This window comes from Puma concolor, chromosome B3 (assembly GCF_028749965.1).
Source record: "Puma concolor isolate L17-30 chromosome B3, mPumCon1.1.hap2, whole genome shotgun sequence".
NCBI lineage: Eukaryota > Metazoa > Chordata > Mammalia > Carnivora > Felidae > Puma > Puma concolor.
The window spans coordinates 4,040,672-4,064,341 of record NC_141672.1 but is presented as its reverse complement, the minus strand read 5'-3'; the positions used below and the strand labels follow the sequence as shown (position 1 = coordinate 4,064,341).

General features: G+C 51.3%; 1 protein-coding gene across 4 annotated transcripts in view; it reads left to right on the top strand.

Annotated features, from left to right (window-relative positions):
- TECPR2 (tectonin beta-propeller repeat containing 2) overlaps positions 1-23,670 on the top strand; it is a 107,419-nt gene that overhangs the window by 29,545 nt on the left and 54,204 nt on the right. For all 4 annotated transcript variants that reach the window (XM_025918881.2, XM_086708762.1, XM_086708763.1 and 1 more), the window contains 6 exons: positions 3,159-3,316; positions 12,565-12,877; positions 14,679-14,811; positions 17,759-18,073; positions 18,834-19,816; positions 21,377-21,560. In XM_025918881.2, coding sequence (XP_025774666.1) covers positions 3,159-3,316; positions 12,565-12,877; positions 14,679-14,811; positions 17,759-18,073; positions 18,834-19,816; positions 21,377-21,560 — 2,086 coding nt within the window. The remainder of the gene's footprint in view (positions 1-3,158; positions 3,317-12,564; positions 12,878-14,678; positions 14,812-17,758; positions 18,074-18,833; positions 19,817-21,376; positions 21,561-23,670) is intronic.

The following is a 23,670-nucleotide window of genomic DNA, read 5'->3' as shown; positions in this document are numbered from 1 at the left end:
TTCTTATATTTGGAGAAATTATATCCATAATTACATTTTAGTCAAACAGTTTGCATGCTCAGTCATTGCCCCTTCATAATGTCAACGATTATTTTGTAATGTTTGCCTTCAAGGACGTCTCTCACTTTTCTAAGCTTCCCCTCCTGTGACTAAAGGGTTGGCCTTTGTCTCCACTGGAGCCTTCCTTCACAGTGTTCATCCTCCTGTGTCTAAGCATGTGGAAGGGTCCTGAGAAAAAGACGCCATGTCATTCTGGTCTCCCAGAAGGGTGTGCAGGAGCCGCGGGCAGCATTGCGTAATCATAACTGTGGCCTGGACAGAGGTCAGTGCTTTCTGGGTGGAGAGCTCCGCCCCCGGCCAAGCCCCGCCCAGGCCCCGCCCCTCACGTGGGAGGGCGTGGCAGAGGAGGAGGAGGGCCCAGCCCGCGTGTCTGCTGTTTTGTTTCATCCTGAGCCGTGCGTGCTCCCCTCCGGTCGGGAGATGAAGAACCCCCAGGCTCCGTGACCCAGTCACCAGCCCTGGGTCCCCCGCGGGTTCCACACTGAGTTTCTGCTCTAAAGCCCACGCCTTTCCCGCCGCGTGTGTGGCTCTGTGCGCCCCTGTGCTGCACCTCGTCACGTGAGGGACACAGACCGGGCCCCGCGAGACTGGGCGTTCCTCGCGCATTGTAGAAATTTAGCAATTACTGACCAACTGGCGTTTAGTCCCTCTGATCCAAGACTACCCTGTTACAAGTTTTCTCTAGCAGTAGTTCTTGAAGTTTTTGGTCTCAGGACCCTTCTACACGCTTAAAAGGAGGACCCCAGGGGTGTCTGGGTGGCTCAGTCATTTGATCTACTGAGGGACGCAGATCTTTTCAAATGTGTCAATTTTGATTATATAATATCAGAGAAGGCATCTTTGTTAATATCATGATCATCCTGATCAGAAAAGTCTTTAGCTACTGGGAATTGGTCAAGTTCACAAGTGTGGATAAAGTTTTCAATTCTTTTTTTTTTTTTAATTTTTTTTTTAACGTTTTTATTTATTTTTGAGACAGAGAGAGACAGAGCATGAACGGGAGAGGGGCAGAGAGAGAGGGAGACACAGAATCGGAAGCAGGCTCCAGGCTCTGAGCCATCAGCCCAGAGCCCGACGCGGGGCTCGAACTCACGGACCGTGAGATTGTGACCTGAGCTGAAGTCGGACACTTAACCGACTGAGCCACCCAGGCGCCCCTAAAGTTTTCAATTCTAATCTTCAGTTGAAAACTTGGTATTTATTGTCAGTAATGCACACGATTACTCGTTGTCATTAAAGTGACAAGGTCCATTTGGTCCATCTTGAAAATGTCTGCCAAATACCCAAGTTTGAGTAATTCTAGTATGTCCGGTAAATTGGTGTCCTGTGGGGGGAGGGGGGGGAAGCCACTGGTTGAGCTCACAGCTTTTAGTGTTGAACAAGTGCTTTTCCTTGAGTGAACCAGAGAACCTCAGGATGCAGCAGCCGGGCCACTCTGTCACACAAAATACAAAGCCGTGCATACCCACAAGCAAGGATGTGGTGCAGTTATAATTGTTCTGCCACAGAGACCGTCTTCAGTGAAACGCGCGTTTTTGTCATGAGTGCGTGGTGGTGGAGGGCACAGTGACAGATAGTGGGCTCAGTGCCCCGTTCTGCCCACCGTGGCTTTTGTGTCAGAGCAAATGTCAGCTCAGTGAAAAAGACAGATGCATCCTAGCGTTATAATGAAGATAATGTTCACCTTGCAGACCCTTTGAAAGGGTCTTAGAGACCCTTGAGGACTGCAGACCATACTTTGAGAACCTGTTCTGTAGGAAAGCCTTAGGTTATTAAGGGTCCCTGTGTCGTACCTCCCTTCTGTTGAGGCTTTCAGGCAGCACTGCTCGTGAGCCTGCATTTCAGGAAGTAGAGAGAAAGCCACATGCAGAAAACAGTATCCTTGTCACACTGAGAACTTTTTTTCCCAGCTTTATTGATAGGTTCTGGTAGTTTTTTTTTTTTTTTTTTTTTTTAAGATAAAGTACAAAGAGATTTACATAAATAGGTATGGGAGTGTGTGCGATTTTGCAAAATTAATACAATGAATTGAGTTCCATCATAAGTCAAAAACTGAAAAGCTACAGTTTATGTAACGACAAATGTGGAGGAATATCTGCTTTTTTTTTTAATGTTTATTTATTTCTGAGACAGAGAGAGACCAAGGGGGAGGGGCAGAGAGAGAGGGAGACACAGAATCTGAAGCAGGCTCCAGGTTCTATCAGCACAGAGCCCAACGCGGGGCTTGAACTCACAAACCATGAATGAGATCATGACCCGAGCAGAAATCAGTCGCTCAACCGACTGAGCCACCCAGGTGCCCGGAAAATCTGCTTTAAAAGCACTCAGTGTCCGGGGAGAATGAGAATCGCTCTATCGTTATGGTGTCGGTGGTTATAGGACTGTATGTGTTCGCCAAAATCCATAGAATTGTGTATCTTGAACAGGTAAATTTTATTGTATGTAAATTTTACCAGTATATCTGATTGCTGCTTTTCTCTCCCACCCCCAAAAGTTCTGCGATAGAGCATCAGTTTTTCTTACTCAATTGAAGAAACTGGTTCAGGAGAAAAGTAACATACAGAAACAGACTTTTGACACCAAGAATTAGAGTTTGTGTTAGCAGTAAAATGCCTTCTAGAATTTTACTTTGTTCTTCAATATATTTACCACCATTTCAGTTTCTTCTGTTTTTTATGACCCTTTCAGTTGGCAAGGATATAATGTCCCCAAAATTGCTTTGAGCTCTTTGGGGGGATGAGTGTCTTGTGACCTTAGGTGATAGTTGTCACAAATAATCTTATGGAAAGTCCTGTTGTGTTCTATTAGTGTAAACAATAGTCCTAGTGCAATACGTTTCCGCTTTGGCCTTTATGGACTCTTCTTTGAATGCTCCCCTGAAAACATTTTAAAAGAAATTATACAAAACCTTTAAACGTTTCTTGTCAAACTTGATGGAACCTGAGGTAGGTGTTGACATTGTTTTCTCATTAGTAAGAATTTTTCCAAATAATTTCATCATAGTGGGTTGACATTGAATCTGTTGGGAATGAACAGCATACATTTTAAGGTGTAAATTGACTCCACATTGAGTTGGGTTTAACTGGCCTCTCCCACAGGGCGTCTGTAACTCCCATTTGGTGTTAGAAGAGCCATCTTCAATCGTGCAGCTGGATTATAGCCAGAAAGTTCTGCTCGTGTCTACACTACAAAGAAGCCTGCTTTTTTACACGGAAGAGAAGTCTGTCAAGCAGATTGGAACACAACCAAGGAAAAGGTGAGCGTCACACATGCCCCAGCGTGGCGGTTACAGAGGGGCCTTAAGTTTTCCTAGTTCACCTTGCCTAGGTTACCTTAGGCAAGCCCACAGTGGCTCTAAGCCTGGGGTCTCCCGACGGGTCCCTAACCTGCTTGGCCGCCTGTGCCAGCATCAGATGGGGAAAGCTCATCCCTCTCATCTGCTGCAGGGACCTGCAGGCATGGCCACTCTGCCTCGAGCGCCAGAATCCGGAAAGTCTCCGAGGTGGTCTGCTCTGGGTCCGCCACAGGAGGGGTGACGGTCCCCTCTGCACTGTGCAGGCTGTGCCGGGTCGGGGGTAACTGGTAGACGAGGCGGATGTGAGCCCGCCGTCACGGATGCTTGAGAAACTCAGCGGGAAAGTTGTTAACAGCGGTGTCACCTAGTGTGGAGCTGTGAGGGGTGCTGTCAAGCTCCTCCCGGGCCTGGGGGTGACAGCAGACTTCCTGAGGGAGTGAGCGAGGGAGGAGTAGAACTGGCCAAGAGGAGTGGGGAGGCTCTGGAGGGGAGGCTGCCAGGCTGAGAGCTCGTCCCCCCGTTTACCTGCCACCTGGAAGGACAGGGGGAGAAGGGCTAGGCCAAGTCCAGCCGCCTACCAGCCGTGCGGGAAGAGGCAGCCGAGCGCATGGGTGACCTCCCTGCCGGAAACACGCTTGTAGAGCTCGGGGCCCGGTTTGTGTGGCGGTGGGGTCAGTGAGGAGGGGCTGGATAGAGTGGTGGGGCCACCCCCTCATTCTGAGCAGAGAGGGATGGAGAGCCAAGTGGGGGCAGCAGGAGGGGGCAGGGGCCGGCAGCTTATAAATCAGGCGGCAGGATTTGGAGACGGTCTTGGTAAAGGGGCACTGTTGCCAACTGAGAATCAGAGGGGCAGGGTGGCAGGTGGGCTGGGGAGTGTGGAGAGCAGGCTGACGAGGAGATGTGGTGGCATTGGCCGTGCCCTCGAGGGAGGGCCCACGGAGGCTGGTGGTGACAGCTGTGCTGGTGACGATGGCCCGGAGAAGGGGAGGTCGGACGGGAGGAGCATGATAGCCCTTAGCTCATAAAAGATCTGGTCATGCCTTCCTTTGGCTTCTGTTTTCTGTGCTGAATACCCGCTCGATTCTGTCAACAGTTTGCCCTTTCTGTAACCGTAATGTCCCTGTTAACAGCCCCTGGAAGCGTAAGCACAGTAGAATTTGGAGCTTGGGCCCCGTGGTTGTGCACGTCTTCATCTTGCCTTTCCCTCTGCCAGTGTCCCCCTCTTCTGCTTCGCGTCCTGTCCTGGTTCGTCATCAGGGTCCTACTTTATTGTGTCTTTTTGGAAGGATAGTGGAGTATAAAGAGAGATAAAGACCAGTTACTTTTCACATGGATAAGCCAATAGTGTTTCTCCTAAAACCTGGTCTTCTAGCCTCTTTTTTTTTTTTTTCAACGTTTTTTTTTTTTTTTTTTTTTTTTTTTTTTTGGGACAGAGAGAGACAGAGCATGAACGGGGGAGGGGCAGAGAGAGAGGGAGACACAGAATCGGAAACAGGCTCCAGGCTCTGAGCCATCAGCCCAGAGCCTGACACGGGGCTCGAACTCACAGACCGCGAGATCGTGACCTGGCTGAAGTCGGACGCTCAACCGACTGCGCCACCCAGGCGCCCCTGGTCTTCTAGCCTCTTGTGTGGAAACACAAGCCACTCTCCATGAGCCCCTCCTGGTGCCTGTGAGTAGTCAGGTCTTCTGGCCCGGGCCAGGCCCTGTCCCAGGCTGCAGACACCAACAAATCTGTTCCTTTTCTCTCGGGGAAGTATATTTCCCTGAGCCTTAGAGAAGTGGGGATAACACAGAATAAATGGAAAAACTGTTTACAAGCTTGTTTTTCTGTTGTGTGCTATTTTATTATTTTCTTAAGCTTTTTTTTTTTTTAAGTTAGTGTTCTTTTTAATTTTTTAATGTTTTATTTTTAAGAGAGAGAGAGAGAATGAGCAGGGGAGGGGCAGAGAGAGGGAGACACAGAACCCGAAGCAGGCTCCAGACTCTGAGCTGTCAGCACAGATCCTGATGCGGGGCTCGAACCCACAAACCGTGAGATTGTGACCTGAGCTGAAGTCTGACGCTCAACCGACTGAGCCACCCAGGCGCCCCTGTTGGGTGCTATTTTAGATTGTAGTTCAGAAAGGGCATCTGCTGTGTCTACCCTCCGGAAGCAGGGTTTCAGTCAGCAGGTGTTGGGTGCGTGCCTGCCGGGCAGCAGCGTGTGGTGGACGGCAGTGAGCCAGGGGACAGACATGTTGCCACGCCCCGGCAGGATGAATGTGAGCAAGGGGACGCGTGTCCCCCCTCCAGCAGGACGGATGTGTAGGCTACAATGCACGCTGTGGACATTGTGGATCAGTCAGGGTGAAGCATCACAGGTGGGGGTAGCACGTTCTTTAGAACAGTCGGGAAAGGCTTCTATGGAGAAGCGCCATTGGAGCCGAAGCCTCAAGCGTGGGAAGGGCCGGTGGAAGAGCATTCTGGTCTCAGGGAGCGGAACATGCCGAGGCCTCGGAATGGGCCAGGGAGCAATGTTTGTGGAGCCGGAGGGGCCCGGGGTGACCGTGGAGAGGTGCAGGTGTAAAATGAGATTGCAAAGGAGGCCCTGAGCCAGCTTGGGGACGGGGACCAGAGGGACCACATGCTGTCGCCCGAGTTATTCTAGGCATGACAGAAAGCCATTGAAGTGCTTTAGGCAGGACATTAGCAACCTGAGCAACCTCTCGGAGCTCACCTTGGTTCTGTGTGGAGACTTCATCGGAGATTGGCAGGAGGGGGACGGTGAGGAGCAGGCGTGGAGGCTGGCCCCTGGTGGTGGCCGTCAGCGGGGAGCCGTAATTTGGAGATAGGAAGCACGGGGCTGGACGGTGGATTGGGTAGAGGGGCAAGGGGAAGAAAAGAATAGATTTCGGTGCTTCTGGCAATGGCAGTGAGGCAGCGGCGGTGGGTGCACCGCGGGGAGCCTGGGCTTGCAGTCTAGACTTCTGTTCTGTTGAGTTGGAGGTGCTTGTTAGGTCGCCAAGTGGGAGTCACAGTGAGGAGGGACATACACAGGTCTCAGCCAGAGACAAAAATTCAGTCATTACCTATAGGTGACACCGAGACCTCTGACATCGGGTGTTTACGTAGGGACATTGTGTGTTCACGTGACATTAAAAAATCCTTACCAAGTCTCTGCTGTGGCCAGCATCTTTCTCGGTCTGAGGAGACAGCTGTGAACAGGGAAAGGCTCTACTCTCGGGGCTCCTGTTCCTGGGCTGGGAGGCTGACATTAAATGTGTTCTAGAATGTTCATAGTAATAAATCGGACTAGATTTGGACTAGAGCATATGGGCCAGAGAGGAGGGAGCAGGGGACACGGCCGTGTGCTGTGGGTACGCAGCAGGGGTGGTGAGGACCGGGGCAGACTCCTGAAGGAAGGGCAGGAGGACTCACGAGAGGACCTCGGCGAGAAGCAGGAGCAGTGCACGCGCCAGGCACCCGAGGCTTTGGGGAGCAGCAAGGCCAGGTGTGTGTGGAGCAGAGGAGGGGCCCGGGTGGGACCCCACGCGGCAGGCTTTGCGGCCTCGCCGGGGGCCGCTTTCTTCCGGCACGCTGGCCCTTGTGAACGGCTCTGACCAGGACAAGTCACCCGCGCTGTCCTGGGAGGGGCAAGAGTGGCAGCTCAGGGGGGCAGTCCGGGGCTCAGGCCAGGGCAGGGTGCTGGGAATGCTCGCAGGGCAGAGCTGACCGGGTGGGGAGTGAGAGAAAGAAATCAGCCAGAGGCTGCGGCCTAAGCCGTGGGTCGGGTGGGGGGTGGGGGGCGGGGCCTGGGGGAGAGGCCAGAACAGTGTTGTGGACGAGGTGGCACAGTCTTCCTCCCTGTGGAGAGCCGGAGGGGCAGGTGGAGGGCAGGCGCACGCTTGGGAGCCCATAGCATGAGGGCGGCAGTTAGAGCTCGCCCCCTGGCGAGATGGTAACTGGAGGAGGGCAGTCAGGGGAGGGAGAAGTTGGGGGCTACGCGGGGGGAGTGTCACGGGGCTGTCAGAGCTGCTGACGGCCCGAGAGATGGCCTGAGACAGACCTTCGGATTTGGTAGCCTGGTGGCTGCACACGGCCTTGCTTATGAGAGAGGCCGGGGCCTGGTGGGCCCGGAGGGGCCAGGATAGCCGTGTGCGGAGACAGCTGGTTTTTGTCAGAGGGAACACACATGGCGTAAGGGGCGCCTGGTGGGGAGCGGGTCTGGTGGGAGGTTTGTAGAGACGGACCATGAGGCCGGTGCCGGGTGGCTGGCACGGGCCGGCACGGAGGTTGAGATGTTGGCACCTGTCATGGCCTCCCTGGAGCCCGCTGGCGGGCCACCCCAGAGGGCGCGGGGCTTGGATGGGGCCGGGTGTTCTCGGCAGGGAGCAGGGCGTGGGCACAGGTACGCTTACAGGCAGGGAACCTCAGCAGGGGTGGGGTTGTGCTCTTCGGATGGAGGTGGCGACCCCCCTCAGACCGGACCAGGTAAGACACATGTTACGCCCAGAAGATCTCAGAGACCCCAGCCGGCCCCAAGCGTGTTGTGTCTCTGCTGTCCTCAGGGTTTATCTCCAGGTCTGTGTTGCACTGTTTCACATGGGGACCGTCCGGTCGTCGGGGCCCCTGCACGTTGCAGTCACATGGAGTGCGTGCCCCTGCAGAGCCAGCATCAAGTTCTGGAGCAGGGTCCCCACCCTCGTGCCCGTGTGACGGTCTGTGGGCAGTTGGCCATGGAGCCTTGTGTCACCCATCTTAGATTTTCTTTGTCCTGTGTCAGGTCCTCTGTCCACGCTCAGCATTTCAGGTCTCTGGCACCATAAATTATACATCACGTTAGAGAACACTCCTTTCAGGGGTGCCTGGGGGGCTCTGTTGGGTGTCCGACTCTTGATTTCGGCTCAGGTCATGATCTGACGGTTCGTGGGTTTTAGCCCTGCATCGGGCTCTGTGCCGACAGGGTGGAGACCGCGGGGGATTCTCTCTCTGTCTTTCACCTTGCCCCTCCCCCGCTCATGCATACTCTCTCTCAAAATAAATAAACTTAAAAAAACATAAAAAACACACTTTTCATATTAATGTGGCTCATAAAGGGAATTAAAGTGGTTTTTAAAGTCATCAGTGATTTTTCTGGAAATGACCTCCACCAGAATTAAGTAGGTAGGTTAACTTAGTTATGATTTTAGAACCCCGCGATTCCTAGACCTTAAAGGTTGGAGTCTGAGGGACCCATCCAGAATGACATCAGGTGCTGCAGAATCGGGACCACGAGTGGGTGGATGGCGGCCAAGCCAGCGGTTTAGGACGACTCACCCCTCACTCTAGCCAGTTATCTCCAACTTCACTGCCTTCCCTCGGCTCACTCACCACATGTAGCAGTTCCTCAGAGCCAGCCAGCCACCCACCAGGACCCCGTCGGCACGTTCCTTCCCCCAGAGGGCCCGCCCGCCCCTCAGCCGGGTGGTAGTCCTGGGTTTGGCCCTCTCGTGCCCCGGGCAGGACACGTCCCATCTGGACTGTGGGGCAGCCCTTAGAGCCTCTCTCGGATACAGCGCCAGCCAGGTGCCCACACGGCAGTTCCCGCACACGTGCCGTCTGCCACGGCGTGTTCGCAGACACGGGCAGGGTCTTGCCTCCTTCGCCTTTCATGTTGCCCCCAGCACTGGGTCTTACATAACGCAGGAACTCCCCACGCGTTTGTTAAAATGAGTGCATGAGTGACCTAAGGTGAGCAAATCAAAATGGGAGTGACAAGAGATTTTTCAGAGGACCTATAAATAGAAGGAAAACAGTTAACAGTTGGATCACCAAGTAGAAATTGATTTGACAGGAAGGGTAAGAGGAAGAGATTACGGAATGTTCCGTAGAACTCGTCTGGGTCTATTTAGTGAATCTTTCCAGAACAGATCCACCAAACGCAGTAATCGAGCACGATGCCGATTTTAGCACTGTCCATGAATGATCTACAGCGTAGAACACTCTTGGCTAATCTAACAATCTTTGTTTCAAAGTAAACTTGATATTCGATGTCCTCCTTGGACCTCGTCCAGAAGGATTGAGTTACCGGAGCCAGAGGGACCTAGGGGGATACTGAAGTGCAGAGAAATGTCCAGATAAGTTTATCTGTGTGGCTGTGTGGGATGCGCTCTGGGGACAGCCCCTTAGGAGGGCCACACGGTGGCACCCTACAGGGCTCTGCTGTGTGCAGGGAGGGTGAGGAGAGCGTAGGGAGCACATAGGTAGGGAGCACGTAGTGGGGACATGGATGGACCCACAGGTAGCTCCCGGCTGTGGGTCCCTGTAGCCCTGTGGGTGGCTGGTGAGCATTTGTGAGACATAGTGTCACCAGCAGTGCTTTTGTGCCTTCAGAGATTGTGTCACTTAATCCTCACTTAACCTTTGAGATGGGGGGAATGACCCCTGGTTTACAGATTAGGAAACTGAGAGCCAGGAAGGTTGCAACCACATGGCAATTCTATGTCAGGGCTAGAAATTGAGCCCAGCTGTCAACCTAGAGCCAGTGCTCTTTCTACTGTTGAAAATCAGAGACATACAAGGGCACCTGGGTGGCTTAGTAGGTTAAACATCCAACTCTTGATTTCTTTCGGCTCAGGTCATGGTCTCACGGTTTATGAGTTTGAGCCCCGGGTCAGGCTCCTTGCTGACAGCACAGAGCCTGCTTAGGATTCTCTCTCCCTCCTGTATGTGCACGCCCTCTCTCTCTCAAAATAAATAAATGTTAAAAAAAAAAAAAAAATTAGAAGCGTTTTGGAGAGAGGATCAGCAGGACTCAGGGCTGGACTGAAACTTTTTTTTTCTTTGTAATGGTTATTCATTTTTCAGAGAAAGAGCGCATGAGCACACAGGTGGAGGAAGAGCAGAGAGAGGGGGACACAGAATCCGAAGCAGGCACCAGGCTCTGAGCTGTCAGCACAGAGCCTGACGCGGGGCTCGAACCCACAAGTTGTCAGATCATGACCTGAGCCAAAGTTGGACGCTTAACTGACTGAGCCACCCAGGCGCCCCTGAAACTTTTTTTTTAATTTGTTATTTCTTTTAGAGAGAGAGAGAGAGAGAGAATAAGTGGGGGAGAGGGGCAGAGGGAGGGAGACAGAATCCCAAGCACACTCCATGGTCAGCACAGAGCCTGACACAGAGCTCAACCTCACAACCCTGGGATCATGACCTGAGCCAAAATCAGGAGTTGGACGCTCAACTGACTGAGCCACGCAGTGCCCCTGGACTGAAACTCTTAAACTTTCAGGTCTGGCAGGAGCCTGAGATCAGGCAAAGTCGAGGGACAGTGAGAACTCAGAGGGGTGCCTGGGTGGCCCAGTTAGGGAAGCGTATAACTCTTGATCCCAGGGTTGTGAGTTTGAGCCCCACGTTCAGTATAGAGATTACTTAAAAAATAGGATCTTTAAAAAAAAAAAAAAAAAGAACTTCAGGATTACTGGTGGAAACATAGGTTGGTATAATCACGTTGAAAAAAGTTTGAAATTGTCTTCCAAACCTGAATTTGTTCTTATCCAGAAACCCAGCAGTTACCCAACAGAGCAGTGGTTCCATCTCTGAAAGGTCCTTGACAGACTCTTATACCTGTGCACTAGGAGGTCTGTGCGAAAATGCTCAGGGCACTACTGTTTAAAATAAAAATGTAGAAATAATGCAAATGCTCATCAGCAAGAAAGTGAATAAATAACTTGCGGACTACTGTGTAGCAGTCAGAATGAATGAGGTGTAGCTTTTTTATCAGTAAAGATAAACCTTAAAAATATAATGTTAAGGGGCTCCTGGTGGCTCAGTCGGTTGAGCATCCACCTCGTGATTTCGGCTCAGATCATGATCCCAGGTTGTGTGATTGAGCCCCACATGGGGCTCTGTGCTGACAGCACAGAACCAGCTTGGGATTGTCTCTCTCCTTCTCTCTGCCCCTCTTCTACTCATGTGTGCCCTCTCTCTCTGTTTCAAAATAAATAAATAAACTTAAAAAAAAGCAAGTTGCAAAAGTATACAAATGGCATCATACTTTTTTTATACAAATGAAATTGTAAATTTCATAGTGTTTAGGAATACATAGGTATGTGGTTAAACTGTCAGTAAAAGGGAATAATAAACACAAAATTCAGTCTAGTGGTCATACCTGGGGAACAGAGGGGCAGGAACTTTTTTAGGAACATGAGAGAACATCAACAGTGTCGCTGATGATTTATTTCTGAAGTTGAGGGATAAATTCCCAGGTGTGCACTTCATTTATTAGATTTCATAACTTTTATGTACCTATAAATACATATATGTAATATAGTATATATATATAATTTATATATATGGTATATACAATAAAACATATATAAAGCATACATTCTTTTGTGTTAGGTATTTCATAATTAAAAAAAATTTGTTAATGTTTATTTATTTTTGAGAGAGAGACAGAGACAGAGCATGAGTGGGGAAGGGGCAGGGGGAGAAGGAGACACAGGATCCAAAACAGGCTCCAGGCTCTGGGCTGTCAGCACAGGGCCTGATGTGGGCTCGAACCCACGAGCTGTGAGATCATGACCTGAGCCAAAGTTGGATGCTTCACCAACTGAGCCACCCAGGTGCCCCCATAATTTTAAAAATAGAGAAAAAATACCACGCCTGGGGACCGGAAGAGAAGCAGGTTCCTATGATGGGTTTAGACTCAGTTGTAGGCGTGATGCTCATTCACTGGGATGTGGGAGTGAGTACAGCGATCAGACGTTAAAAGGAACAGACTTTCCGAACAGGGGGAGGATAGTCAGACCTGGATTTGTCCGCATCTGCTTCAGTTTCCTTTTCTCGGACACAGGAGCTGTACTGTTCGCCACACGGGGCCGTGGTGAGGATTGAGCCAGAGGGTGGAGACAGAGCCTGGGGCCTGGCACCATAATAGTCGCCATGAATCGGGATACTGGCTTAACAGTACTGGGTACACAGTTCTGAGGGGGTTGCAGGAAGTATGATACAGAGACCTTGTCCTCTGTGGGCAGAGATGACAGTATGGTTCCATTAACAACAACAAAACAAAAACAACAACAACAACAAAAAAACACAGAAGAGGTTCTGAAAAGACATTAATCTTGTTTGGGCTTAGCCAAAAAATTCTTATTACAGTTGATATCAAGGGTTGACAACCATGGCTTTAAATCAGTTCATATTTGGTTTTTTTCTGTTTTTTTTTTTTTTTTTTCTTGTAATATCAGCACTGGGAAATTTGGAGCTTGTTTTATACCAGGGCTCTGTAAGCAAAGTGATCTGACTTTGTATGCGTCACGGCCTGGGCTCCGGCTCTGGAAGGCGGACATCCATGGGACTGTTCAAGCCACGTTTATCTTAAAAGATGTCTTTGCCGGAGGAGTCAAGCCTTTCGAACTGTACCCGCGTCTGGAATCCTCCAACAGGGGAAGTTGCAGCTTACCTGAGAAGCACCTGGGGCTCGTTTCATGTTTCTTCCAAGAAGGCTGGGTGTTGAGTTGGAATGAATATAGCATTTATCTTCTAGACACTGTCAACCAGGTGAGTGACGTGATCGCACCACAGCTTTGGTGTCTGTAGGATGTTCATCCACAGACTGTCTCTCAGGATGATAGAAGGAACAATATTGATCCTAATGCTTTACTTTTTTCCATTGAGCCAGTTAAGGAAATCAAGTGATGGTCTGATTATTTTGTAGATTTGAAGAAATGTTTGGTTTTGGTAGAACCTTCTAGCTCTTCTGCCTCTAAGCAGGAGTCTCGTCTGCCCTACCTGGAACTTCCTCACCTGGAACTTGAGGGCAGAGTTAGTTGGGTTGGGGCCACCAAGCTGCCTTTTTGCCCTGAGCTGGTTTCTCTTCCTAAGGAGCACTTTGAAAGGCATTTTTGTATTCTTCACGTACAGACAACTTCAGTTTTCTTTTTTCTCTGGGTACTCTAGGAACTTGATACACACTTGGTAGTTAGTGGGGTCAAAACGTTTGGTGATTACACATCAGTTCTTTCTTCTGAGCCCTCACCCCCAGTGCTTTTTCCAACAGGTGCAATTAACTTCATTTTAGACGTAGAGAAACGGAGACAAAGGGTCTGTCCGTGTGTGCGTTATGGCTGCCATCAGAGTCTTTCAAACTAAGGGCACGTTTTTAGCTATTCCTCAGGGTTATTAAAAATTAACAAAGAATTTAGACACTTTTCTCTCTACACTGAATGGCCTCTTGTTTGTATTGTTGGCTGAAAAGAGAATTTTTAAAACTTGTTGCAGGCTCTGGACATCCCAGGTGGCATCAGGGCCTCTCCCCGCCCCCGTTCATCCAGAGCTGTGAAGTGCAGTGCACACGAGTCTCTCCCACAGGAGCACACACAGTAGGGGCCTAGCCCAGGCAGCTCATCACTGCAGCCCAGGAGCGACATGCCCGTGGACATTTGTCCAGAGTGCTGTGAGCTGTGATGAGTCCTGGGCAGGGCAGGGCCACTGAGGCTGAGCTCGCCGGGGTCCGTTACCCAAGGAGGCGGTGTCTGAATCGAGTTGGAACTCTCCCAGGGAACAAGAGTCAGGAAAGGAGTCTGAGCAGAGGCCATGGCGTCATGGAGGAACAAGGCTGGGGTTTGGACTGGCCCGTTCCACTCGGGGCACCTGTACCACAGCCCAGGGCAGTTGTGGGAGGCTGACAGGCAGGTCCAGCCAAGGAGGCTGAGCTCCACGTCCAAGGGGGTCGGGCGCAGGTGGGACGCGGTTCCAAGTGGCTGAGAGGAGAGGCAGACAACCCGCTCGGTCTCGTGAGTTTACCGGCAAGGTGACTATCACGTACCTGTCAGATATTACCTACTTTGGCTCTGAATTACTCTTTTTTTTTTTTTTTTAATTTTTTTTAACGTTTATTTATTTTTGAGACAGAGAGAGACAGAGCATGAACAGGGGAGGGGCAGAGAGAGAGGGAGACACAGAATCAGAAGCACGCTCCAGGCTCTGAGCCATCAGCCCAGAGCCCGACGCGGGTCTCGAACCCACGGACCGTGAGATCGTGACCTGAGCTGAAGTCGGACGCTTAACCGACTGAGCCACCCAGGCGCCCCTGAATTACTCTTTTTTAATTTAATCTCTACACCCAACGTGGGGTTTGAACTTACCACCCTGAGACCCAGAGTCCTGAGCTCCCCTGACAGAGCCAGCCAGGGGCCCCTGCTTCGAATTACTCTTCAGAAGTTTCAGAAAGTGGCCATAACAAAGCACAGTTGTCATTTGACTTTGTAGGACTCCTGCACATGTTTGTGTGTTTTCAGCTATTACTGTTGCCTGGTTGTGTGATTTTCTTTTCTTTTCTTTTCTTTCCTTTTTTGGACAGGCTACAATTGCTGGTTTGGAAGGATCTGGTGATATCGTATCTGTTTCCTGCACAGAAAATGAAATATTTTTCTTAAAGGGAGATAGGAACATTATAAGAATTTCAAGCAGACCTGAAGGACTGGCATCAATAGGTTTGTATTTGTCATAAAATGTACTGTGTGTACGTAATTGTAGTTTACAATTTACAAACCCTCCCATCACTTCGCTTTTTCTAAACAGGTATTTGGAGGGTTTCCTGTGCTTCTTAAAATACGGTTTACGAGACTTTTCTTGAAGCTTACCTATTTCAAGGCTCCTGTCACACAGCCTCCCGTTTGGTAGAGTGGCTCCGTGGGTCTGGAGGGTGGGAGGTTGGGCGAGGAGGGAGAGCACAGCACCCACATGACTGCTCTCTGGTGTTTGGATGGCGTGTGGGATTAGTACTTCAGAAGATAGAGATTTGCCAAGATTTTAGAACATTTAAATCTGCTATCTGGGACATATCCTTTGCCCTTAACACGGTTCTTCTTATCGCATTGATTATTCTCTCTGCTTTTGACCTTTTTCTGTATTCATACAAGCCCAGGTTCTAACGAGTGAATTGTCACACACGTTCTCACGCACACTTCGGTGGTTTGGGGCTCATCAGCAAGCTTGTTCCTGACGGTGACGACAGTGGTGTGGGCCCCACCCCCCAGTCCCTCCACTCCACTCTCCTCCCTGTCCTTGTCCTGTCTCTGTCACTCGCCTTGTTCTCCCTGTGTTCCAGAGACCGCTAAGCACACGGCATTCCTGGCCTTATAAGGTCCTGAGAACAACCTTAAATGGAAGGTACTGGTTTCATAGACGAGGAGACTGGGACTTAGGAAGATGCAGCTCCCCCTCCGCAGCCAGGCCCCCTTCCTCCCCGGGGTTGGAGCGGCCTCATCCCCTCCTTGCTCACCGCACTCCTGTGGCCACCGTTGATGAGGTGGCCTGCAGGGCACCCCGTCCTCCAGCTGCCAGCCCTCTCCGAGCACTTGCCCTCTCCCACTCACCCGGGCACTTAGCAGGCCCGAACGCTAGGTGTGTGGTGCTCTAGGACGTGGCCCGCTTCTGGCAGGATGGTGCTCCCTGCACTCTCCCCACTCCTTATTGAAGACCCGGGTCAGGGATTCCTGCATTTTTGAAACTTTCCCCGAGTGCTTCAGTTAAGTCAGCCCTGTCTTCACTTGAGTGCCCAGGGAGCTCCCTCCTGCCCTTCTGACCATGGAGCCGTTCACTTACTGTGTACCTTACCCCACAAAATAGTAAACTTTTTGGTTGCAAGGATCTTGTGAGTCCGCTTTGGGGGCCTACACAGCACATGGCACGTAGAAAGAAGACCCTGAGTATTTGTTAATTCGTGGTGTCCCCATTTCACAGATTAGAAAACCAAGGACTAGGGGGGTAAGTGACAAGCCCCAAGCCAATCAGCATGTCTTCTGATTTCTGCTTCTGCCAGCATTTCTCCTCTTCCTCCTGCCTTGCCACGCTGGTCAGAAATGGGGCCCCTTTGCTGTAGCCACGGCCTTGCGGTGTCCTGGCCTCAGGGGCATCTTTGCTGTTACTTCTCTCGCCAGCATGAGCTCGCATCTGAGTCCCTGCAAGCGAGGGAGTGGAGGTCCTGGACCGAAGCGGGTGGGCGGGTCGCAAACCCCAGGCCTTCCAGAGCGGAGCAAGTGGGGGGAAGAGGAGCCCCGGGGGGCAGGCCACTGGACCCCATGCTGGCAGGCCTGCCTGAAGCCTTACTCCAGCCTCATCTCTTTTCGTAATGTTTAGAGTACAAACTGTAGCGAGTAGGAAATTGTACCAAACGGTGTCTCATTAGCCACATCTTTACCTCTCGAAAAGATGAGTGTCATAAGGGCTGTCTTGGCCCCAAATTAACCATCTCTTAAGAGATGGCCGGGTGGGGCTGGGGCGGCAAGTGAATTACCTCTTAAGTCAGAGGGTGAGTCGGCATAAATACTCCAAATTCTAGTCGCGGAAAGAGCGTAAGTTCTGACTTTTGAGTTTCTGAGCTGGCGTCGTCAGTGTCGTCAGGGGCAGCGTGGCCCCTGGGGACAAGTAAGCTCTAGACCACTGCCTTCCGGCAGGACTCTCTCACAGCCATGAACATGGTCTGTATCTGCGCTGACCGGTGGGTGGCCGCTGCCCACACGTGAGTGCCACAGAACTTCAAATTTTATTTGGCTTTGACGGGAAATAGCTGCATGTGGCAGTGGCCGCTGTATTGACAGGGGAGCTCTGGACCCACACCTGCCATCAACCTGCGTGCTCTTTGACAAGTCGCTTCCCTGCCCGGGCTTCACGCAGAGCAGAACCCTCCCTGTCAGCCCCCAGTGTGCACGCCACAGCCGACAGTCTGCCCCCGACGACCCTCACAAGAGGACGGGGATTCCCATCTGTCTGGCCGATGGCCCCAGGACGGCATCGGGCACATCGTGCGTACTCGGTCACAAACAGGTGGCTGAACGGGTAAAGTGGTCCCTAGTCGTGTGGCTGGAACCCTTCTGGCCACAGTGACTCTGGTGTCGTGTTGAGAAGGATGCTGCTCTCTGCTTGCTCTGGACGCTGCCTTGTTAACATACTTCTCCATCCTGACTTGGTGCTAGCAGGAAATCACCTTCACTCCTTGAATTTCAAGAAATAGGATTAGAGGAGGGCACCTGGGTGGCTCAGTTGGTTAAGAAATAGGATTAGAGGTACACGTGTGTTTTTCAAGTGCCTCTGGAGGAGTAGTATATTAGGGCGTGGTCTAAGTATGGGATATCACTAAGCCCATTTCTCTTCTTTATAAATTCTTTGTGAGTTGATGTGAGAAATGCTGTATACTTAGTGGCGTTCCCGGACTCTTGAGTTATTTACAAAAGGCAGCTGTGGGGAATCCTTTTCCTGATTTGGGTACGTGCGCTTCCTGGAGCCCAGAACCGTTTGTTGGAATCTTCTGTGCGATTCTTTTAGTTTCGTTAGTTTCTCTGACTTCGGCAGGCTGGTGTTCAGCAGGGTTAGCAGACCTGAATGAGAGCACGTCGACTTTCTTGTAACCAGTAGTAAAACCCACCCCTCCTTTCCCAGCGCGAGACAGCCTGGAGACGTCCGGGTGCGCAGAGCAGGTGTCCGGGCAGCGCGCGGAGAAGCCGTCGGTGGCCACGGTTTCTGAGACGAGGCTCAGGGGCTCTTCCGTGGCCAGCTCCGTGGCCAGCGAGCCACGGAGCAGGAGCAGTTCTCTCAACTCCACCGACAGTGGCTCCGGGCTCCAGGCGGCGCCAGAGCCGGGGAGGGGTGGCCAGCCCGCCTCACAGAGATTCAGCGTGATCAGCTCAGAAGAGTTTGAGCAGGAGCTCGTGGTGAAGCCGCTGAAAGTGAGAAAGAAGAGGAAGAAGAAGTCAGGTACGGCCTGTGGCACCGCACGCACTGACTCCTGCTCACGTAGGGGGTGCTGCCCTCACGGAGCGAGCGCCTGCCCACTCGGGTGAGGGGAGGCAGGGAGGGTCTGCGGCCATCACGTGTCCCCCTCTGTGGAGGGGCTTTGCCGTGAAGTATTTCATAAGTTGCAAAAGAGCGCCACGCACACTAAAGCGCTTCCGCGAGGTTTAAATCCTGTAACGTGCACCTGCGTACTTACACCCGGCTTGCTGGCCCTGGGGTTCCACTTCTCAATATTCAGGTAAAAATTTGGATCTATCTACATATACCATGTGTTAGACCAGAGTCTGTGAACCCGGGTGGAAGGAAAGTCATGGAGGCAGAGGGATCACTGCATTTGGGGTTGGCTGTGTTACAGACGTGCGATCTAACAGAGAACTCGTTTAACTCTGTGCTCCTTGGTTCCTGTTAGGCCTACAGATACTGCAGTATCGAAGGACAGGTATCGGACTGCTGAGTGTTTTAATCATTTTAAACAGTTGATCTGCAGTCCATCTGTTCCTTTGTTTTTTCCCCTTAACATTTCTTAAGCGAGGCCTCAGAGCCCATCAGCCTGTCTGACAGTTGCGTCCCTTTAAAACAGCTCTGCGTTAGGATAATTCATACTTCACTTAGGTATCCGTCGTTTAAGATGCATTTCTTCTTGAGCCAAAATTTTGTTTTTTAGTCTCTTACCGTTTATGCAGAGTCATCTGTCATCTTAAACGTTCTTATTTTAAATTAGAAGGTGGAAGCCGGAGTGCCTGCCACAGTTCCCTTGAGTCAACTCCCTGCTGTGAGTTTCCGGGTGACAGTCCCCAGTCCTTGAGCACAGACCTGCTGTCCATGACCTCAAGTTTGGGCAGCATCGTGGATCGCTCGAGCACAGAGTCTCCCGACCGGGAGAGTAACCTCAGCGGAGAGGTGAATGGTGTCCTGCAGGAGAATAATGACCCCGAAGCGTTCAGTGTCCTGGAGGTGCCTGAGCCTGCCCCTGACATACTGAATGAAGGGCGTGACAGTAGACCTGAAAGCCCACGATGGAACCATGCAGGCGAGACGGAGCCACACAGGGGAGTGTGGACTTCACTCTTGGAGCTGAGAGAGGCTGTGGAAGGCAGTGATGTTACCGACCTCAGAGAGGAGCCTTGCCCCGCAGACGAGGGACTGAATAGCAGACAGTCACCCTGGCGAGAACAGGCCCGGGAAGCAGGGGACATGGAGCCCGATGACCCCCAAAGCACTTTTTCTGAAGCCCCCTTCCTAGACTCACCCCCGGTGCCTTCAAGCCTCAGCTGGGCCCCCCAGGCGGAGCAGCGGCTGCCGGGGACCAGAGTTGGCGAAGGCAGTGCCGAGGGGCCCGGCAAGGGGCAGGGCTTCCTAACGCACGTGGAGGCCCCCGGCCACCTCGGCTCATCTCCCTGGCACGCTGTCACTGACAGTGACACAGGCCTAAAGGAAATGGCGGCCTCGGAACGTGACCTGGGGAGTGCGGGAGGACGGCGGACTCCCCCGGTCTCTGCCTTGGCGACTCGCACCCGTGAGCCGTGGGTGGAGCAGCCTTCCCGGGACCAGGTGTTAACGTCCAGCGACGAGGAGGACATCTATGCCCAAGGGTTGCCTTCATCTTCTTCGGAGACGAGCGTGACTGAGCTCGGGGGTAGTCGCTCCCTGCAGGACCTGAGCCAGCCCGGCACAGAAGACACCGGGCTGCTAAAGTCAGATCAGGTATGTGGGTTTGTGGTGGCCAGTTTCCTGTGGGTCCACCCGACAATGCACGCGGTTAAGGAGGGGGACTCTCGGTCATCCTACATAAGGAGATTTCTTTAAAGTGCTTGCTTTTCTTAGCAGATGATTCCTATTCAATGTATTTGGTTTCAAAACTAACCACGTATTGTGACTTTTCCTGCTGAGTAGTTGTGAGGCACAGATTATGAGTGTGAACTTAGGTGTGCTTTCCCCAGATGTACCACTGGATTCCCTCGATGCCGCTATGTGTATCGTTTGGGCAGCTCTCGCCGCCTGCTGGGCACCGTTAAGCACTTTATGAGTCCACCTCATTTACTCTCAAAACAAAACAAGCTGTGAAGTTGGCGCTGCCGTGGTCCCCGTTTTACAGTGGAGGGAACCGCAACTCGGTTAAACGGCTTGCACAGGTCCCATAGCAAGTGGAGCGCAGGGCTGGCCCCGGGACCGTCTCCCAGCCTCTGTGCCGTCCCACCTTCAGAATGAAATGTCCCGCTTGCTTGCTTTGAGACCAATGCCGAAAGGTTAGACCTTCCCCTCGGTCCCGCCTGCACCCACCCCCTCTTGAGAGCCCTCGGCTACAGGCGCCGCAGCACGTGGACGGCCAGTTGGGATCTCAGAGTCTTGAGGAGGCAGACATACATGCCGATCGTCTCAGCTGAGCAAGACTCTGGGCCGATGGAGGAGAGCACAGGGCAGGGCTCTGGGAAGCTGTGAGGCGCCAGCCAGGCAGACGACGTCCTGGGAGGGCAGGCTGTTGGGATTCTAGGCCAGAACTCTAGAAAAGCCCTCCCCTGGGTGATCGGGAACCTGGCACTCGGAAGACTTCTCCCCCACCTGCTGACAGTCTTCCCCCCATCCCAGTAGCTGGAAAAGCCCAGAAATTTTGTGGCACGTTGGGGAGGAGGTTGAGAAAGACTTGTCACAGGGCGCAGGGCCAGATTGGCAAGGGTCGGGCGCCATTCTCTGTGAAGCAGTTGACTTGCATATTCAAGTGATTGTGCAGGTACATTGATTTCTTCTGCAGTTTCAGAAAACTGTCAAATTACAACGACTTCATTTAGCTTTGATTTTTAAAAAGAATCCAAGCAGCCAAACTATTGGTCTACAAAATTCTGCCAGGCTGAGCATCTTGGCCAGATTTCCATCAGCCACACGGTGTGCCCCATGTCCAGTGATGGGGACCGTATTTAAAACACTAGGTAGCATATCTGCAAGGATCGAAGGCGCGAAATAGCAATTTGCACGCACGTTGTATAAAGCACGGTATGCCTGTGCACAAAGCACCGCATTAGGAAGGTGTTCTCGGATGACACGGTGTTAGCCCGGGATGCTGTGGGGTCCCAGTAGGGGACGGCAACTCCCATTTCAGAGCGCTTGCTTCTCTTCGAGCACAGCCCAAAGACAGCGGGTCCCTACCTGTCTTCTCAGAGCTCCTCGGCTCTGCGAGCTGGACGCCCTGCATGTTTGGCCTGCTGATGAAAGCATGACAGCACAGCTCTGTCCTCTGCCACAGAACTCACCAGGCTCTGTCCTTGTCAGTTTGCAGAGAGCTGGATGGGGTACTCTGGCCCCGGCTACGGCATACTCAGCCTGGCGGTCTCCGAGAAGTACATCTGGTGCCTGGACTACAAAGGCGGCCTGTTCTGCAGCGCGCTGCCGGGCGCCGGGCTACGCTGGCAGAAGTTCGAAGACGCCGTCCAGCAGGTGGCAGTCTCACCCTCAGGTCGGCCTCCCCGGCTCCCTGCTGGCACCCCTGCAGCCTGCCTCACACACAGTGGGCCCTGCAGTGGCCCCATCCCTTCGGCAGACCGTCCCGTTCCTCCCGTTCCTCCCGTTCCTGCAGGTTTGGGGGGTTTTCTCCCACAGAACAGGGGTCACTCCATTTGACATCAGTTAACAAATAGAGTAAATGGATGTCTAGTTTGAATTTTTGTTTTGTTTATTAATTGCAATGGTGACACATGAAATTGTTTTTATAAGCTATACAAGTAGCTTGAATTTGGGGGGTATTTTTGAGAGATTAACATACCTCTTATAAAAAGAAAATCTGTTTCAAAAATGAAAGCCTTCGGGCTGATTGAAAAATAAAATGTGTTTGTTTCCTATTGTTGCTTTAACGCAACTGAACTAATGAAGGTGGGCCTGTGGATGTGTTGGATATGTTCAGATCATTTGGTTTCCTTCCTAGAAATTATTTTTTAATGAGCGATGTGTATGCTTTAGCCAAATAATCTACTCCCTGAGTGTAGAAGAAAAATGTGTTCATTCTCACAAGCCGTACTTAGGCTAACCATTTTTAGTGAACCATAGCAGACATTTCCTGAATGAGGTTTGACCAGACTTTCAGCCTGTACTTCCCCTACCTGTCTAGAATCATTGGCTCATCTGTTTTGTCATAATGTTGGCCACTTCACCTATTAGGGGGTAGGTAGGTAGAATAGAAGAATAGAAGTATTTCTATGCATTTGTCTCATAGTAACGAACTTATTGTTGAGACATTGGAATAGAAGTCAGACATTGGAGGGACGCCTGGGTGGCTCAGTCTGTTAAGTGTCTGACCCTTGATTTCAGTTCAGGTCTTTTTTTTTTTTTATGTTTGTTTATTTTGAGAGAGAGTGTTCATGAGCGGGGGAGAGGCAGAGAGAGGGAGAATCCCAAGCAGGCTCTGCATTGTCAGCACAGAGCCCGAAGCAGGGCCTGAACCCACGAACCATGAGATAATGACCTGTCAGCTCAGGTCTTGATCTCAGGGCTGTGAGTTGGAGCCCCACATTGAGCGCTGCACTGGGCATGAAGCCTATTTAAAACAAAAAAAGGAGGAGGAGGAGGAGAAGGAGAAGTCAGACAGTAGAATAGAAATCAGACAAAACGTACTCTGTGGCCTTTGACTCCTCCTCTGTAACTTCAGTGTGCTTTCAGCTGGGTTTCCTTTGACCCTTTCCAGGTCACTGTTTAAAATACTAGTTTGTTCAAGGTTGCTTTGTTTTAGCTCTTTGCTTATTTGAAAATTATTTTTCCTTAGTGGCTGAGACATAATGTATTTTGTTAGCGGGCCTTATATAACTGTGCGTTTTCATTCTTTCTCTGTCATTCACTTCTGGGTTCATCTACCCAGCCATCTAAAAGCTTTGGTCCTGTCCTGATTCTGTTGACTACTTTGTGTCTCCAAAACATTCAGGCCCTCGTTGACCTAGGGAGAGTTCTGTCTCCACCAGCTCAGTGTCTGAGCTGAGGGGCCCTGCAGCCTTCAGGGGGCACCGAGCCCCGTGGCGTCCAGGGTGTGCTCCGGGCTCGGCCGTCTGTCCTGCTTTTCTGCTCTTACCTCAACTCCTACTGTCAGACCCTCTGGTCTGGCCTGGCTGTGCTCTGCTGATTCCCTGGTGGTTTCTTACACGTGGCTGCCTGGCCTGTGCTACACCCTCCGTCCACATAGAACACCTGCCTCCTTCCCTCCCCTTCTTCATGTCTTTTCTTTTCTCTTTCTTTTCTTTCAATTGTATTTCAGGAATAAACTTGAATGATTCATCACTTACATGTAACACCCAGTGCTCATCCCTACAAGTGTCCTCCTTAATGCCCATCCCCCACCCTCAGTTTGTTCTCTGTAGTTGAGTCTCTTACTGTCTGTCTCCCTCTCTGTTTTTATCTTATTTTTCCTTCCCTTCCCCTATGTCCATCTGTTTTGTTTCTTGAGTTTCATATATGCGTGAAATCATATACATTTGTCTTTCTCTGACTGATTTTGCTTAGCAAATACATTCTAGCTCCATCCACATTGTCACAAATGGCAAGATTTCTTTCTTTTTGATTGGCAAATAATATTCCAGTGTGTG